Source organism: Drosophila kikkawai, chromosome 3R (assembly GCF_030179895.1).
Source record: "Drosophila kikkawai strain 14028-0561.14 chromosome 3R, DkikHiC1v2, whole genome shotgun sequence".
NCBI lineage: Eukaryota > Metazoa > Arthropoda > Insecta > Diptera > Drosophilidae > Drosophila > Drosophila kikkawai.
In genome coordinates, this window is record NC_091731.1 from 14,043,768 (window position 1) to 14,061,299 (window position 17,532).

The following is a 17,532-nucleotide window of genomic DNA, read 5'->3' on the forward strand; positions in this document are numbered from 1 at the left end:
CATTTTTACAAGCCTAAAGATATTATTCTTTTACATTACGAATTTATTTATGCTTAAATTAAATTAATATTATTAATAACAATATAATTTATTATAAATCAGCCAATATCGAGCTCCCCTGTACTTGCAACTGTGCGATAGTTGTCTTTCACAGCGAACTATCGGCATGCAATTGCAGGCAACTTGTCCCATCTCTATTATACGTAGCAGCTGGCGGTACTCGTGCCGTTTTTGAGGCGAGGAATTTTCATCACTCGAATTTAGAAATTGCAAGCGAAATTGCAACGTCCAGACTCAGCGACCATGTCGATAAAGCTCAAAGCGAACCTCAACAACCCACCCATAAGTAAGTTAAGAGCGGCGGCCGGCTGCAGTGACCTTCTTTGCCCGGAAGATGTCTGCAGGTTGTGAGGTTATATCCGGCGGTCTATTTATGTACACAATTTATCATGAATCCAGTGATATTGCATCAGTTTCGTATCGCACCGTGTGATATTAATTGACTCATTTACGATTGTAGGTGGCTTGGCGACGGCGCTCCTTATCAATGGCACCGTGCCCGTGGAGATTGTGTGGAGCAAGGAGGAGACCTCGCTGCAGTTTCCCGACGGCCGCCTGCTGGTGTGCCACTCCAACAACGACGTGCTCCGCGCTCTTGCGCGCTCCGCTCCCGACTACAAGTTGTACGGAGAGACGGCCATTGAGCGGACACAGATCGACCACTGGCTCTCGTTCTCGCTGACCTGCGAGGATGACATCTCCTGGGCGCTGTCGTTCCTGGACAAGTCCATTGCCCCGGTCACTTATTTGGTGGCCAATAAGCTGACCATTGCCGATTTTGCACTGTTCAACGAGATGCATTCGCGCTACGAGTTCCTGGCTTCCAAGGGCATCCCGCAACACGTTCAGCGCTGGTATGACCTCATCACCGCCCAGCCGCTGATCCAGAAGGTCCTCCAATCGCTGCCCGAGGGAGCGCGCGTTAAGAGGAGCCCGCAGGCCTCCAAGGAGCAGACGCCGGCCAAGAGTGGCGAGCGCAAGCAGGAGGGCAAGTTCGTGGAACTGCCCGGAGCGGAGATGGGCAAGGTGGTGGTCCGTTTCCCGCCAGAGGCCTCCGGATACTTGCACATTGGCCACGCCAAGGCGGCGCTGTTGAACCAGTACTACGCCTTGGCCTTCCAGGGCACCCTCATCATGCGCTTCGATGACACGAATCCTGCCAAGGAGACCGTTGAGTTCGAGAACGTCATTCTCGGAGATCTGGAGCAGCTGCAGATTAAGCCAGACCTGTTTACGCACACCTCCAACTACTTTGACCTGATGCTGGACTACTGCGTCCAGCTGATCAAGGAAAGCAAGGCCTACGTGGACGACACGCCGCCAGAGCAGATGAAGCTGGAGCGCGAACAGCGCGTCGAGTCGGCCAATCGATCCAACTGTAAGTTTATCTCTTATGTTCTTTACAGTCTTAGCTAAAATCGATTAATTTTCCCTTTTAGCCGTTGAAAAGAATCTTTCGCTGTGGCAGGAGATGCTGAAGGGCTCGGAGAGCGGCCAGAAGTGTTGCGTGCGCGCAAAGATCGACATGTCCTCGCCCAACGGCTGCATGCGCGATCCCACCATCTATCGCTGCAAGAATGAGCCACATCCCCGCACGGGAACAAAATACAAGTGAGCTTAAAAAACTAACGATGCAAACATTTTATATAATTCTTAATTATTTGCAGGGTCTATCCCACGTACGACTTTGCCTGTCCCATTGTGGACGCCATTGAGAATGTGACCCACACGCTGCGCACCATGGAGTACCACGATCGCGACGATCAGTTCTACTGGTTCATCGATGCTTTGAAGCTGCGGAAACCCTACATCTGGGAGTACAGTCGCTTGAACATGACCAACACAGTGCTATCGAAGCGGAAGCTAACCTGGTTTGTGGAATCTGGCCTGGTTGATGGCTGGGACGATCCTCGCTTTCCCACAGTGCGCGGCATCATTCGACGCGGCATGACCGTGGAGGGCTTGAAGGAGTTTATCATCGCCCAGGGCAGCAGCAAGTCGGTTGTCTTCATGAACTGGGACAAGATCTGGGCGTTCAACAAGAAGGTCATTGATCCCATTGCTCCCCGCTACACGGCCTTAGAGAAGGAGAGGCGGGTGATCGTTAATGTGGCTGGTGCCAAGGTCGAGAAGATCCAGGTATCCGTTCATCCCAAGGACGAGTCGCTGGGCAAGAAGACTGTCCTGCTGGGTCCCCGTATCTACATCGACTACGTGGATGCCGAGGCCCTCAAGGAGGGTGAGAATGCCACCTTCATCAACTGGGGCAACATTCTGATCAAGAAGGTTCACAAGGATACTGCGGGCAACATCACCTCTGTGGACGCGGCTCTCAATCTGGACAACAAGGACTTCAAGAAGACCCTGAAGCTAACCTGGCTGGCTGTGGAAGACGATGCCTCTGCCTATCCGCCAACGTTCTGCGTTTACTTCGACAACATCATCAGCAAGGCTGTTCTGGGCAAGGACGAGGACTTTAAACAGTACATTGGGCACAAGACTCGCGATGAGGTGGCCATGCTGGGCGATCCCGAACTTAAGAAATGCAAGAAGGGCGATATTATTCAGTTGCAGCGTCGTGGCTTCTTCAAGGTGGACAATGCCTATGCCCCGCCAAGTCCCTACTCGGGTGTTACCTCGCCCATTATCCTGTTCTCAATTCCGGATGGACACACCAAGGATGTGCCCACGTCGGGCCTAAAGATCAATGCGCCGGCGGATGCCAAGACTGCGGTAAGTTGAGCTTAGCTTTTTTTTAAATTATAACACAGGTGAACAAAATTTGAAAAAATGTCAGAACCAAGAACCAGAATAAACTTTTCCGAAGGTTTTTGATTAGCTAAACTTGAATCCGGGCTTAGAAATTTTCAAAAAAGTGCCAAATGTACGGTTTTTTGGGTACTATTGAGGTGTATTTAACTTGAATACGATTTTGTTTAATCTATCTTTAAGTTATTATAAAAAACTTTTTTTGCGCTTCAAAATCTTTTTTTAAAATTTGAAAATAATACATTCAATTCGACACACTCAAAAATATATGGAAAAATATTGATATAAATTCAAGAGACTAAATTTCGGGACCAATAACAAATTTTCCAAATTAAAAAAACTGATTTTTAAGGGCAAGAACAGTACTTTATAATAACTCAATTGTTATTGTTTATCCAAAGACATTAAAATTCTTAATTCTTAATTAATTCTTAGAATTCTAGTGTCTTTGGTCTATCTATATATAATTTCTTGATAAGCTGATTTGTATACCCCATTCTGTGTATTCTAATTTAGTTAAATTATTATTATTTCAACGCAGTGACATTGCTAATACTGATCACTTTGTAGGACCGCATAATCTCCTTTACTAAGTTGATAACTTCCCACTAAACATATATTTCCCTTTCCAAGATTTATAGTGGGTAGAGTATTTTCAATACGTCTTAAATGAAAGCACATCCCCTTATCTTCTTGTTTAACACATTTTAACATAAACATACTTACATATAAACAGCCCAATCAGCTGTTTAAAAGCGGTCTCTTTACCCTCGCTCAGTGGCTCTTTCCCTTTCTCTTAATGAAGTGCCGCGTTGCTTGGCCACAATCTTCAGTTTTGGGCCGAAAACCAGTTGTTTGCTGAACCACCAAGCGTGCGTATCGTTTTCGTTTCGGGCTCTTTTCCTTTGCTGTAAGAGATTCGAGAAGAAGAGGCTTTTAATAATGCATGTGTCGCCCTTGCTGACGTAGCCAATAAGAAAATACAAATTTTAATTAAAAGCTGATGACGTTGCATTGACCTAAAACTTTGCTAATTTATTTAATACAACGTCTAATCATTGCAGAAAAAGGCATCCTCACCTGCTAAATCCAACGACAAGGCTTCTGAATTGGACAAACAAATTTGCCAGCAAGGCGATGTGGTGCGTGATCTGAAGTCCAAGAAGGCAGCCAAGGATCAAGTCGACGCTGAGGTAAAAAAACTGCTCTCCCTGAAAGCTGACTACAAAGCAGCCACAGGCAAGGACTGGAAACCAGGACAAACTCCTGCAGCTGCACCTGCTACCGCTCCCACTGCTTCCTCCAACGACGCAGCTTCCGTTAATGCCAGCATAGTGAAGCAGGGAGATCTAGTAAGAGACCTGAAGGGAAAGAAGGCTGCCAAGCCAGAGATAGACGCCGCTGTTAAGACGCTCCTAGAACTGAAAGCTCAGTACAAATCCCTTTTTGGCCAGGATTGGAAACCCGGCACTGTGCCGACCGCCCCCACTGCCACGACTGCCAACGATTCGGTCGCTCAGATCCTCAGCCAAATCACTGCCCAGGGCGACAAGGTTCGTGAACTGAAGGCAGCTAAAGCCGATAAGGCCACCGTTGATGCTGCTGTAAAAACGCTGCTCGGCTTGAAGGCGGACTACAAGGCAGCCACTGGCAGCGACTGGAAGCCCGGCACCACAGCTCCAGCTCCAGCTGCAACAGCAGCAGCGGCTCCCCCAAAGGTCAAGCAGGAAAAAAACGCGGATCCAGCTCCTGCCGGTGCTGTGCACGCATTGCTTGACAAGATCGCGCAGCAGGGCGATAAGATCCGTCAACTGAAGTCGGCCAAATCTGAGAAATCCCTGGTGGAGGCCGAAGTCAAGCTTTTGCTGGCCCTGAAAACCGACTATAAATCCCTGACTGGTCAGGAGTGGAAGCCAGGCACTGTGGCACCTACTCCAGTAGCCGTTGTCGATCTCACTGGCGGAGATTCTGGCAGCGACGTAGTCGGTGTTTTGGCCAAGATCCAGGCCCAAGGCGATAAAATCCGTCAACTGAAGTCGGCCAAGGCTGCCAAGAACGTCATTGAGCCAGAGGTGAAGACTCTGTTGGCTCTCAAGGCAGAGTACAAGACGCTGAGCGGCAAGGACTGGACCCCAGACGCTAAGGCGGAACCAACTGCCGTTAAGAAGGAAGCAAGTCCCGTAGAGATGGCATCCCCCGCCAAGGATGAACTCACCCAGGAGATCAATGCCCAGGGGGAGAAGGTGCGTGCGGCCAAGGGCAGCAAGGCGGCCAAGGAAGTGATTGATGCCGAGGTGGCCAAGCTGCTGGCTCTCAAAGCCAAGTACAAGGAAGTCACGGGCACCGATTTCCCTGTGGCCGGACGAGGAAGTGGTGGTGGCGGCAGCGGAGGAGGATCTGCGAAGAAGGCCCCTAAGGAAGCGCAGCCAAAGCCTGCCAAGCCGGCAAAGAAAGAGCCAGCTGCCGATGCCTCTGGCGCCGTGAAGAAACAGACCCGTTTGGGTCTCGAGGCCACCAAGGAGGAGAACCTGCCCGACTGGTACTCGCAGGTGATCACCAAGGGCGAGATGATCGAATACTATGATGTGTCCGGCTGCTACATCCTACGTCACTGGTCCTTTGCCATCTGGAAGGCTATCAAAACTTGGTTTGATGCCGAAATCACGCGCATGGGCGTCAAGGAGTGCTACTTCCCCATCTTTGTGTCGAAGGCGGTGCTCGAGAAGGAGAAGACGCACATCGCCGATTTCGCTCCGGAGGTGGCCTGGGTGACCAAGTCCGGAGACTCGGATCTGGCCGAGCCCATTGCCGTGCGCCCCACCTCCGAGACCGTCATGTATCCCGCCTATGCCAAGTGGATACAGTCGTACAGGGATTTGCCTATTCGTCTCAATCAGTGGAACAATGTTGTGGTGAGTAAATCTGAAATGCATTCCTTAAATATATTGTTTCTAAAATTTTTTTTTTTTATTTTCAGCGCTGGGAATTCAAGCAGCCAACTCCGTTCCTACGCACCCGCGAGTTCCTCTGGCAGGAGGGACACACTGCATTCGCCGGAAAGGAGGAGGCCGATAAGGAAGTGCTGGATATCCTAGATCTGTATGCCTTGGTCTACACCCACCTGTTGGCCATTCCCGTGGTCAAGGGCCGCAAGACCGAGAAGGAGAAGTTCGCGGGCGGTGACTACACCACCACCGTGGAAGCCTTTATCTCAGCCTCCGGACGCGCCATCCAGGGTGCGACCAGCCATCACCTGGGCCAGAACTTCTCCAAGATGTTCGAAATCGTGTATGAGGACCCCGAGACGCAGCAGAAGAAGTACGTCTACCAGAACTCCTGGGGTATAACCACGCGTACTATTGGCGTTATGATCATGGTGCATGCGGACAACCAGGGCTTGGTGCTGCCCCCACACGTTGCCTGCATCCAGGCCATTGTTGTACCCTGCGGCATCACCGTGAACACCAAGGACGATGAGCGGGCGCAGCTCCTGGACGCATGCAAGCAGCTGGAGAAGCGCCTGAGCGGCGGAGGAGTCCGTTGCGAGGGTGACTACCGTGACAACTACTCTCCTGGCTGGAAGTTCAATCATTGGGAACTTAAGGGAGTGCCGCTGCGTCTGGAAGTGGGTCCCAAGGACCTGAAGGCCCAGCAATTGGTGGCCGTACGACGTGACACCGGCGAGAAGATCACCATCCCCCTGGCCGATGTTGAGAAGAAGATACCCTCCTTGCTCGAGACGATCCACGAGAGTATGCTGGCCAAGGCGCAGCTGGATATGACCAGTCACACCAAGACCGTGACCAACTGGGCCGACTTCTGCGGCTTCCTCGAGCAGAAGAACATCCTTTTGGCCCCCTTCTGTGGCGAGATCAGCTGCGAGGACAAGATCAAGGCGGACAGTGCCCGCGGAGAGGAGGCCGAGCCCGGAGCACCGGCCATGGGTGCCAAGTCACTGTGCATCCCCTTCGAACAGCCGGCCGCCATTTCGGCCAGCGATAAGTGCATCAATCCCGGCTGCACGAACAAGCCCAAGTTCTACACTCTCTTCGGACGAAGCTACTAAGGGAATGGAAAGGAAGGAAGAGGAGGAAGCCTGGCTTCGTACTTTAAGATATGTACTCTGATTTTGCAAGGACCTTAATATTCGTTTCAATCGATTGAATTCAAATAAATTTAATTTAAAAAACATTTGTTTCCTCTGATAACTGCTTTATAAATGCCAATTTAAACTGTTGAATACTGAGATTAATAAATAATTAAATAGTAAATGTTGAAATTACGGCTAATACAGATGTCATTTTAACACTAGGCTGGGGTTCGGCTTGTACAATTCCGATCTCTTGACTTGGTTGACCTGTCCCAAGTAGAACTTATTTGCAGTGGGAATTCTATTCATTTGACAAGCTAATTAACCTTTGTCTTAACATAGCTAATTTTCTCTCTAAAACTCTAATTATATTTGCTTTGTGTAACACTAGGCTGGGGTTCTGATTGTACAATTCCGATCTCTTGTCTTGGTTGACCTGTCTTAAGTAGGACTGATTTGTAGCGCCAATTTCGAATAATTTTTCAAGCTACTTAGCCCTTTGTCTTTCTGTAAAACTCTAATTATATTTGCTATGCTATGATACTTTGTGTGGTTCCGTTTCTCTTGCATTAATTATTAATACAATTCTTTGCAAAGTGGATTGATTAGTTGACTGTTTAATAAGGCATCAAACCTATCGCCCGCCAATTAAATAGATTGGAATTGTAAACTAACTTGAAGTTTGAGGTAGCTACATATATTTTATCGGAATTTGAAATACTCAGTATGTTACTAGTGCTACAATTATAAGTGTAAACTTGCTGCACTAGGATAATAAATTAAATTAAATTGAAAATTTTAATGCTTAAATCGTAGATCTATTTTGATATATCGCGGAAAAACACGCTCAATATATATAATACATTTTGTTAAAAAGTAATATCTCTCTGCCCCAGAATTAAATATACCCCTAGAACCACTGAACAGATCATTTAATAAGTATCTCCAATTAACAGCAGGCTTAAAGCACTAACCATACAACATATGTTGTATGGTTAGTGCTTAAAGTTAGCTCCATTTCAATAAATGGATAATTTTTCATCAGCCGCAATCTGTGGATTCCATCTTAAACGCTCCCAAAGCGGGCAGGAAACCTAACCAGATCTAGGAATCGATACAAATACAAATCAATCTCAACAGATCCCAAGAGCCCAAGGCATTTAAATGTTCTGGCTGGTGCAATTATAAACATTGTCCAGATTAATGATAAATAATATAATTGTCACAAATAGTATGACTAGAACCCGAGGTTAGGAATTTACTTTCAGCCAGGTGAGAGTGAGTCCAGCTAATTAAGCATATATCTACGTCAGCAGTCGTCGTTGGCGTCGACTTGTTTTAAATGGAAAACTAATGGCCGAGCCCACGCTGCGGTGAATGCAAAAGGCAACGGATACGTGGATAATATTGCGTGCGCCGATATCTGAATATATATATGCGTAAACATCAACAACAGAATGAGAAATGCCAAGCCGACCTCTCCAAGCTGTGATAAACAAATAAGTGCACAATGTGTTTCACAAATAGCTGCTTCGGGAGTAGCTTTGACGAGGCTACTGAAAAATAGTACATATCAAGAACGGAATGGTAGGAGTAGGATATCTATTATTATTTGTTAGTACGATATTTGTTTAGTTACAAGAACGAACTTTTGCAGGTTGAATTTCTAGATATTCTGCATAAAAAACACAAAGATCTTTTCAAAAATATGTAGCAGGCTTTGCTGAGTAGGTATTTTGCAAAAAAAATAATTTTGACTGAAGAAGCATAGAAGAGGACCTTCATTAGGGGGGCAAGATGTCTTCCTCCTAAAACATCTGAGACATATTTTCTTTGTCGATGATATTTTTGAATTTTCAGAATATTTTCTAGAGTATTTTCTATTTTTTAAAATAAAAGTTAATAAATATTTCTCTAAAAAACTATATATATATTTATATAATTTTTATAAAATCACTTGGAATGCGTTTCTGGAATGTGCAGCTCCCCAACTCACATGGTTGTGTATGCAGTGAGGGTATAAGTATAAGCTGCTCTGTTGACTCAGGTCAAGCCTTTGTGTGTGTTCTACTTAGCTGTTAATCGAATCTCGGACAAATAGCAAATATTTAGTGTTATTCATAGTATCCAGTAGCGGCTGTGTTAGCTAGCCAGCAGCAGCCGGGACCCGAGATTTGCAATTATGTTTGATTTATAGCGACGGGCCAACAATTCGATCCCGGCCAAGAGGGTTAAACTCTTGCAAATCCATTTAATTCCGTGCAAAACTCCCAGACTCCAACCCACTCTCGGTGTAATCAATTGCTAAAAAAAATTGCATAATGATCCGCGACTGATTGAAAGCACACTGCAGATATATGTACAATGCACTATAGGCAACCTGTTTATAATTGCCGGATTATTCATCGGAAATGCACACAGTCGAAATATATTAAGAAGAGAGAAGTGAAGGTGTGATTTCAGAGACAAATAGGGCTGAATTTAGAGAATACCAGAGCGGAGTCTGTATAAAATAAAGAGGTATGTATCACAGCATTCGGTACTGCAAATAAATATATGTAGTTTATAATAAGAATGGGAAATATAGGTATTATTCTAAGGAATCGTATTTTAATAGCCTCACAAATAATTAATTGTGAAGACCACATGGATTTTCACATATTTCTTTGAATAAATTTGAATAAAAAAAACCAAGAATTATGAATTATATATTTTGGAAATTCTCCTAGAACATGTATGTATTCTATTCTTTCATCTATCCAACACTTCAAAGTAATTTAATCAAATTTTCTAATGAATAAACAATTAGATATTTTTAGCTTAATTCTCACATTTAGTTTAAACGAAAACAAAAATATAATCCGTTTTTTCATATAATTATTAATTGATTAAAGTTTATTTATGGAAAATTTTTGTTTTGAAATTATAAAAATTAAATTAAATAAATTTCGTCATCTTCATCATTTTTTCTAAATAAATAAACAAATAGATTAATATGTTAGCTTAATTCTCACATTTTTTTTAGGTTGTATCCAAGACATATTACGTTTTATTTCAGAATTATTAATAGATTTCGGACTATTTATAAAATAATTCTTTTAAAATTTTTTAAAATTAATTTTAAGGCTCAATTTGAATAACTTTATAGACTTATTGTTGTTATAGATTTATTTATTTAAGCTTAAATCTCACAACTAGTAATGATGTTATTGATATGATAATTTTTGAAATACATTGGCACAAATCGGAAACTTAAAAGTTCTTTAATAAATATGTTTCTTTATCAAGAGAAGAATTCACAGAAAAGTAAAAAAGGTTAAAGGTATTGAGAGACTCCAGCTGGATCTACAAAGTAGGATTGGCATCTGGTTATAAAATGGCAACATAACAGGATTTAGTTGGAGTCTCTAAAGACGTTTCGACACAGCTCCAAGAGGCAATGACCAGTGACCATTTCATGGCAGTTTTCGGATGGTTAGCCACGTGTGTGACTAAGCCTCTTCCGCTTGATTAGAAGCAGAGCGACCAGCTGGGAACTGGGAAGCTCCAGCTCGGCTTAGTCGTGCAATTCGCAGATAGCCGAGCTAGGTGACGAGACAGTTTCCTCGCGTTTACAGAACCAATTAGAGTGGAACTACGAATTTTGGTGGGCATCAGGGGCGTTCGCCGAGAGCTGTGGTTGTTGGGGCTGCCAAAACAAATTATGTCATCAAAGGAAAGGGAAATGAAATGGAACTACGTGAAGCCTGTTATTAACCGCAAGGCCCATAGGCCAACAAACCAGGCGAAAGAAAATAAAAAACAAAAACGTAACGGAGACGATGCTGAATCAGTACTGAACCATATTTCAAGGTCGTCTCATCATGACATCTTTGGGCTTTGTTGTTTACCAGATTGTGAAATCCCCAGGCGATCCTGTTCCTTCTCCTCTTCCTCCTTTACTTCGGCCAGCTAACCAACTCACCTGCCTGGCCATTATCACCGCTGGCAGCAGCCGTGGATCAGGTTCCCCCAAAGAGGAAAAAATCTCTTCTACAGCCGAAAATTGCATGAATGCACTTAAGCGATCAAGTGTGACTGTGTGTGTCAGTTGTCTGAATTTTGAGTACAGTAGAGATTCAAAAAAGATGACTGAACATCTAAGTAATTCCTGAAAATTGGAATAAAACCAAAAATTCGATTAAAAAATAAATACTAATATATAAATATTTGTTCCGCACCGAAATAAAAATTGTTTTAGATTAGTTTTTTAATACAATAACTTTATCGTACGTTTTTTATATATTACATTTTTACAAGTAAACAATATAGAAGTTCTTTCATTTTGTACTATCGAAATTATATGCCACAAATTAAAAAACATCGTAACACTCTAGATATTAGATTAGTAACTCTAAAATATCATCCTAGGATTGTACGTAAGCGTCCTTTCACGGTCGCCATGTGACGATAGAATAAAAAAAGAAATAAATAAAGCTGATTAGTAAGATTTATCTATCGTCACTATAGAATATACATATATTAGAATTAATTCTAGTCCTAGATGACCTACTTCTTGATTAGAGGAAGCTCCACTGTCTTCATGCATCTGTTTCGCTGCCATGGATGACATGCAGTTTTTTAGGGCCACCTCAAGTGGCTGGCCTTGGATTGGCCGGGCTCCTGTTTTTTTTTTTATTTGTACTTTTTGCAGCCAAGGGGGCATTTTTGCATTGGACTTTGACTAGGGTTGCCAGGTTGTCTTGGAGCCCGGGAGCCACTAGCAGTGCCCTTGCTCGACTTGAAGATCTTTAAGTGCCGTTTAATTGGCTTCAATTCGAGTGTAATGGTCAGTGATTTCTTTTATTTGTATTTTGTTTTCGGGTTTTTGTAGGCCGTTGTCTGAGGGCTAGTTCATCTTACGGGTAACTGCAACCCGGAAAGCAGACGCACGAACACACCTGGCCGCGCACACGTTCACAGAACGCCAGCGAGCGGCGCCTTCGTGTGTGTGCTGGCCAAGCAGCGTCGCGACGCTGCGCCGGCAGCAGCGCCGAGTTTCCTTTTGAGCCCGAGTATAACTTCAAGCCAATTGCCCGCTTTCAATTCAGTTGCCGCTGAGTTTTCAACCGAATCAATTCGAGACCGTCAACACTATTCCTCTCCACGCCAAGCCACTCCACGCTAAAGATTCGCCAGTCACCGTCACCAAAACACAGGCCTGAGAAGTGAGTTGGGCCTGGGAGCGAGGTGCTAATAGGGGCCCAATAGGCCATTTTAAATGGTTACCCCAGTGTGTGACCTTTGGCCCAGTGTGTGTACCTGTGTGTGTTTACCCTTGCAATTTACGCCGAAATAACCGAAAGAAATCCAAAGTAAATAATTGTAGTTGCAAGCGAAAAGTGTGCGAATGTCATAATTTGCGTGCCTCCCGAGTTACGTGATAAAATTCGTTCGAAAAGGAGGCGTGAAATGATGTGTGTGTGCCATAGTGGGGAAAACTATAACTCTAACAATGACAAGCTGATGAAAATCTAATGCAATGTAAATGGAAACGAATGCAGGCATCAGAATCACATAGACCTGCCAGTTCGTGTCTTAAGTCTTTTGTTTGGCCAACGCAAGAAAATGAATGGACACCAAAGGAAATACCTCTTTGTGTTTTTGGCTCATGCATAATGCAAAAGCTATGGCAAAATACATTTTGTTAAAGGAAACTTTTCCTGTGTAAACCAAGTTTATTTCGATTGGGTTTACGCAATATACAAATTATTGTGAAAGAAATAAAAGCTTATAGAAATATACATTTTATAGTAAAAATTCTACTTTAAAACGATTTAGATCTTGAAAATTGTCAAAATATTCTGAAAGAAATCTTTGTAAATCTACATTTGAATTTAAACTTAAGCTTTGTCTGCCTTTTGTGAAATAATTATTCAGGGCAATACCTAGGGAGTGTGGCAAATGCTTAAATTGTTTTTTAAGCTTTCAGAACTCTCGTGTATAACTAAAACTGCATAATTTACGTTAACGTATTGGTATAATTTTTAAATTAATCAATATCATATAACAAAAAAGAAAACCCCTTTGAAATACACGTTTTTGTACTTCCCATTGTTTATTTCGTGCTTTTACCCATAGCTCTCCATCTTACCCTTAATCCTAAGGGGATTTCCGCCTTGTAATGCTGTTATGAGCTCCTTAACTTTATGCATTAAAGCCCCCCAAAAAAATCCCCTAATTAAAATGGTCATTAAACCAGAATGCAATGCAGAGGCATGTAATGCACGGAGTAAACACTACACTTTAACCCCGGCCATCTCCACTTGGCTAATTGCTTGGACTTCCACCCGCACTCTGATTGCTTAAGACTAATGCACACACTCGAGACCTAAAAATATAAAAAAAAACAACACAAAATAAAGCAATAAGACAGACATTAACCCATTGCGGCGCAAACACTTTCCAAATGTGATAGGCAAACAGACAAACGGTGGTCGCTAACAGGTCTTTAAACTTGTCGCTGTTTACCAACATAAACTGATGATGATGATGTGCGAGGTGTGATGGGAAGCTGTAAAGTGGGGGCTCGGGCATGGGCACTTCACCCAGAGGAGTGGGGAGGCAACTCCGAAAATCCCAATCCCAATTGGCCACGGCAATTACACGCGGTTGGTCAACATTACTGTCCACTGTTGTCTCTCTGCACAGCTGTGCCATCGTATTTCATCAGTATCCGGCGCTGACATTGAACAAGAATCTTCGCCGGAGTAGGTTAGACAAACAAATGGCCAACAATGCGATCTTGAAAATAAAAAGGTTGTAACGCCACCGCGTTGCCGCTTCTTTTGGCCAATTTAGACAGGTTTTGGCCCTTAACTTTGCGTAAGAATTAGGCCTTTTTAAATAGTATTGCGTTCCTAAATATAGGCAATTATTTTCAAGAACTTGGGGGTGTATCGACGGTTCCGGTCTTGGCTTTAGAAAAACTGATGATATGTCAGTCAACTATAATTATATACTTACAATAAAGCAGATATTAATAAGTAATTACTCTCTTATTCATAAAATTCATTATTTAAGAAAAATATGTCCAGATAAAGATATTTTTTAATTTTAATATGTTACAGATCGCTGATAAACTATGGATATACTACGGAGCGATGCCGAATGCGGCGAGTCTGAGATTGCCAAGTTCTATGCCAACAAAACCATCCTGATTACCGGAGCCACCGGATTTATGGGCAAGGTTCTGGTGGAGAAACTCCTGCGTAGCTGCGGGGACCTAAACGTCATTTATTTGTTGATACGCACCAAAAAGGGAGTTGATCCCAGCGTTCGCAAGGAGCAGTACTTCAAGTGTGTGGTGAGTTTACCCATTGGGAATTCTCCCTTCTCAAGCGGAAATCAAACATTCCATTTTTAAGTGCCGTAATTTCAATCATTTATGACTCGTAAACAAGGCCCACCCATAAGCAGCTTAATTAGCGTCTACTTGGAGTACCTCCCTCCGCTAGACCACGTGTCGTATGCTTAATGGAAATGCTCACTGCATTCGAGTGCATTGAATTTCTGGGAAGCTCTGGGGGAATCTTAGTGCTGCATCAGCTGAGTGTGTCTGTAGTAAATACCAGGTTATTACAAATAATAACGATAATCTGCGGCTATTCGGCATTTCTATAAAAGCAATACTTAAGCCAAGAAAACATATTGATTTGGAGGGGTTTTTACAAACTCAATTTAGCAATTATGGGTTGCAACACGACCTTTGCGAAATTATTGTTGCGTTAGTTAGAAAAACCACGATAAAGCTGAAAGATTTCATAATTTACTATATTTACTTAGTAAAGTTTTAGACTTTTAAATGCCATATTCTTTGTTTTCGAAATTTCGCAAAAACTTGTTACTCATAGATTTAATTAATTAAATTTAATTGCTTTTCTGTTTTTATTTCCCAAAAAGCTTCACGATCTTTATTTCTCAGAGCTACTCCAGTCTTAATTTAAATCCTTTCCCAAGAGATACCTGTTTTCATGGTTCCTCCTATATTTATGGCCTATGCTCTTTTTTCATTCTATAAGAACATCACTGAGAAAACACCCAGGTAAACCTGTTCTTTATTATTTCCAATAAATACTCCCTTTGAAATTTTACTCTTATATATAAGTTGTCCGTAAGAGTCTATTAAAATTTAGCCGAAACCATAAACGAGTGCCATTACACTGACCTTACTCAACGGCCATAATTTCCACTTGAAATTTTCAAGCTTGACAAGCGCTCGTACATAATCTGAAGTACGAGTTCTATATAATGATGCGTCATAAAATGTAACCGAAGCTGCCCAGCTAATATTCCGAACATGCCCTCCGCCAAATTACCAAAATTATCGCACAAAAGTCTGGTTTTACGTACGTAAAGCCAACAAAGCCAACCCACTCACAGTAACGGCCAAAGCCGCAGCCACAGCTATATACACATCCACATCCATGGTGTTTATAAGTCAAGGTGATCATTATTGGTTAAAAAAATCCAAAAATTACAATGACTCTTAATTGTTGGACGTTAAGACGGCGCTTAAACCTGTGACATGGCCCATTAGGTGATTCTAGCCAACCGCAAAGCAATCCGAATCCGAAACTCCGACTCCGAGCTGCAATTCAAAACGCCATGACACTTAACTAATGACGCTCTCTTGCGGTACCGCCCCCCGAATCCCAACTACAACTACCAACCATTGACCATTGCAGATATTTAGCAAGCTGCTGGAGAAGAATCCCGACATCGTGGACAAGGTGCGAGTGGTAAAGGGCGATCTGCTGGAGCCGGACCTTGGCCTGAGCGCCAATGACACCAACACACTCGCCTCCAACGTCGAGGTGCTGTTCCACTGTGCGGCCAATGTGCGCTTCGACCAGCCGCTGCGGCCAATGGTTATGATGAATGTGGTGGGCACCCTGAAGGTGCTGCGCCTGGCCGAGCGTATGAGCCACCTGCAGGCGCTGGTCCATGTGTCCACCTCCTATTGCCAGTGCAACGAGAGCGTGCTGGAGGAACGCGCCTACCCGGCACCACAGAACCCATTCTCCATAATAGAAATGGTGGAGACCATGGATGATGCTGCGCTGGCAGAGATCACTCCCAAGTAGGTGGATTTTTATTATAAATAAAATTCTGTATAATTAATATAAATAATAATATAAAATAAGAACAGAAATAGTACAGGAAAATCCTTCAAGAACCCCATACTAATAATTCTTTATGATTAATAATTTAGAACAAATTCATTTTCCTGGCACCTTGGCACCCAATAACCAGTTCCGTGGACTCTTTTGTTTCCAGATTATTAAACGGCTTGCCGAACACGTACGCTTACAGCAAGGCGCTGTCAGAAGATTTAATTTGCAGATACAACAGTAAGCTGCCCATAATCATCACACGGCCCTCGATCGGTACGTAGCCAAGTGTCTGGCCCGGTTAATTGCTTTATTAACAAAAAAAAAAAATAAAACCATTTGCAGTGACGGCCGCCATCCACGAGCCATTGCCTGGCTGGATTGAGGGAGTGAATGGACCCACTGGCCTCATGATTGGAGCCGCACGCGGTGTGATCCGGTCCATGCACTGCAACCCGGAATACGCCTCCACGGTGATACCGGTGGACAAGGCCATCAATGGCATGATCCTGTGCGGCTATCAGCGCGGCAAGGCCAGTGAGGAGAAGGGTGAAAAGCAGACCGGCGTGGAATTCTGCAACCTGTGCATCTCCAGCAAGGCCCTCATGTCCTGGGGCGACAGCATCGAGACGGGCCGCCGCTTCTTCTACGAGACCCCGCTCAGCTTCGCCCTGTGGTATCCGGGCGGTTCGATAAAGAAGAACTACTACCATCACCTCTTCTGCGTGATCTTCTTCCACTATCTGCCCGCCTACTTCATCGACTTTTGGCTGCTCATCTTCGGCCACAAGCCATTGTAAGTGGACTCTTTAAAAGTTAAACTGAATAGGGATAAGTAAAGAATGGTCCTCTTCTTTCAGCTTGGTGAACGTACAGCGCAAGGTGTCGATGGGCCTGAAGCTGCTGCAGTATTACACAACCAAGGAGTGGGAGTTCCGGAACGAGCGCTTCCAGGAGATGAGCAGTCAGCTGAACGACGTCGACCAGGTCTTTTTCGACACCTCAGTGAGTCAGGTGAACTGGGAGACGTACATCAGCAACTACATCGTGGGCATGCGCACCTACATCCTGGGGGAGAGCGAGGCCACCCTGCCGCATGCTCGCAAGGTGCTGCGGCGCCTCTACATCCTGGACTGGGTGAGCAAGGTGCTGTTCTGGGGCCTGCTCTTCTGGTTCCTGTGGTCCCACTTGGATGGCTTCGTGGAGCGAAGCGACGCGTTCATTCGGTCCTCGCTAAGCAGCATTTACCACGATCGAAACAGCACAGTACACGCATAAGTCCGTTTATAATTATGTTCTTCAAATATAGTCCACAAAATATTGTTTTTTTTTAAGAAAACTTCGAGTTTCTTTTTGAATTTGAATTTTGACCGTTGGGAACAAATTTGAGCTTTATGCGTAAGTTCACCAACACTGTCCCAAAGCTTTTAACCAAGCTTAACCAGCACTAGAGGAGCGTTA

The 17,532-nt window shown here is 44.0% G+C and overlaps 2 protein-coding genes across 3 annotated transcripts; both read left to right on the forward strand.

Annotated features, from left to right (window-relative positions):
* Positions 1-188: 188 nt before the first annotated feature.
* GluProRS (Glutamyl-prolyl-tRNA synthetase) lies at positions 189-7,020 on the forward strand. The gene is made up of 6 exons (XM_017180817.3): positions 189-346; positions 521-1,438; positions 1,500-1,671; positions 1,728-2,793; positions 3,894-5,741; positions 5,807-7,020. The coding sequence occupies exons 1-6, from the start codon at positions 304-306 to the stop codon at positions 6,893-6,895; spliced, it is 5,136 nt and encodes a 1,711-aa protein (XP_017036306.2). The 5' UTR covers positions 189-303; the 3' UTR covers positions 6,896-7,020.
* A 4,994-nt stretch (positions 7,021-12,014) lies between these two features.
* On the forward strand, positions 12,015-17,402 carry LOC108084593 (putative fatty acyl-CoA reductase CG5065). 2 transcript variants are annotated; one of them, XM_017180869.3, is made up of 6 exons: positions 12,015-12,126; positions 14,029-14,264; positions 15,646-16,040; positions 16,238-16,347; positions 16,417-16,867; positions 16,932-17,402. In XM_017180869.3, the coding sequence occupies exons 2-6, from the start codon at positions 14,043-14,045 to the stop codon at positions 17,347-17,349; spliced, it is 1,596 nt and encodes a 531-aa protein (XP_017036358.1). In that variant the 5' UTR covers positions 12,015-12,126; positions 14,029-14,042; the 3' UTR covers positions 17,350-17,402. The 2 variants fall into 2 exon arrangements, with proteins under 2 accessions (XP_017036358.1, XP_017036359.1); XM_017180870.3 differs by lacking the exon at positions 12,015-12,126 and adding an exon at positions 12,198-12,273.
* The last annotated feature ends 130 nt before the right edge of the window (positions 17,403-17,532 follow it).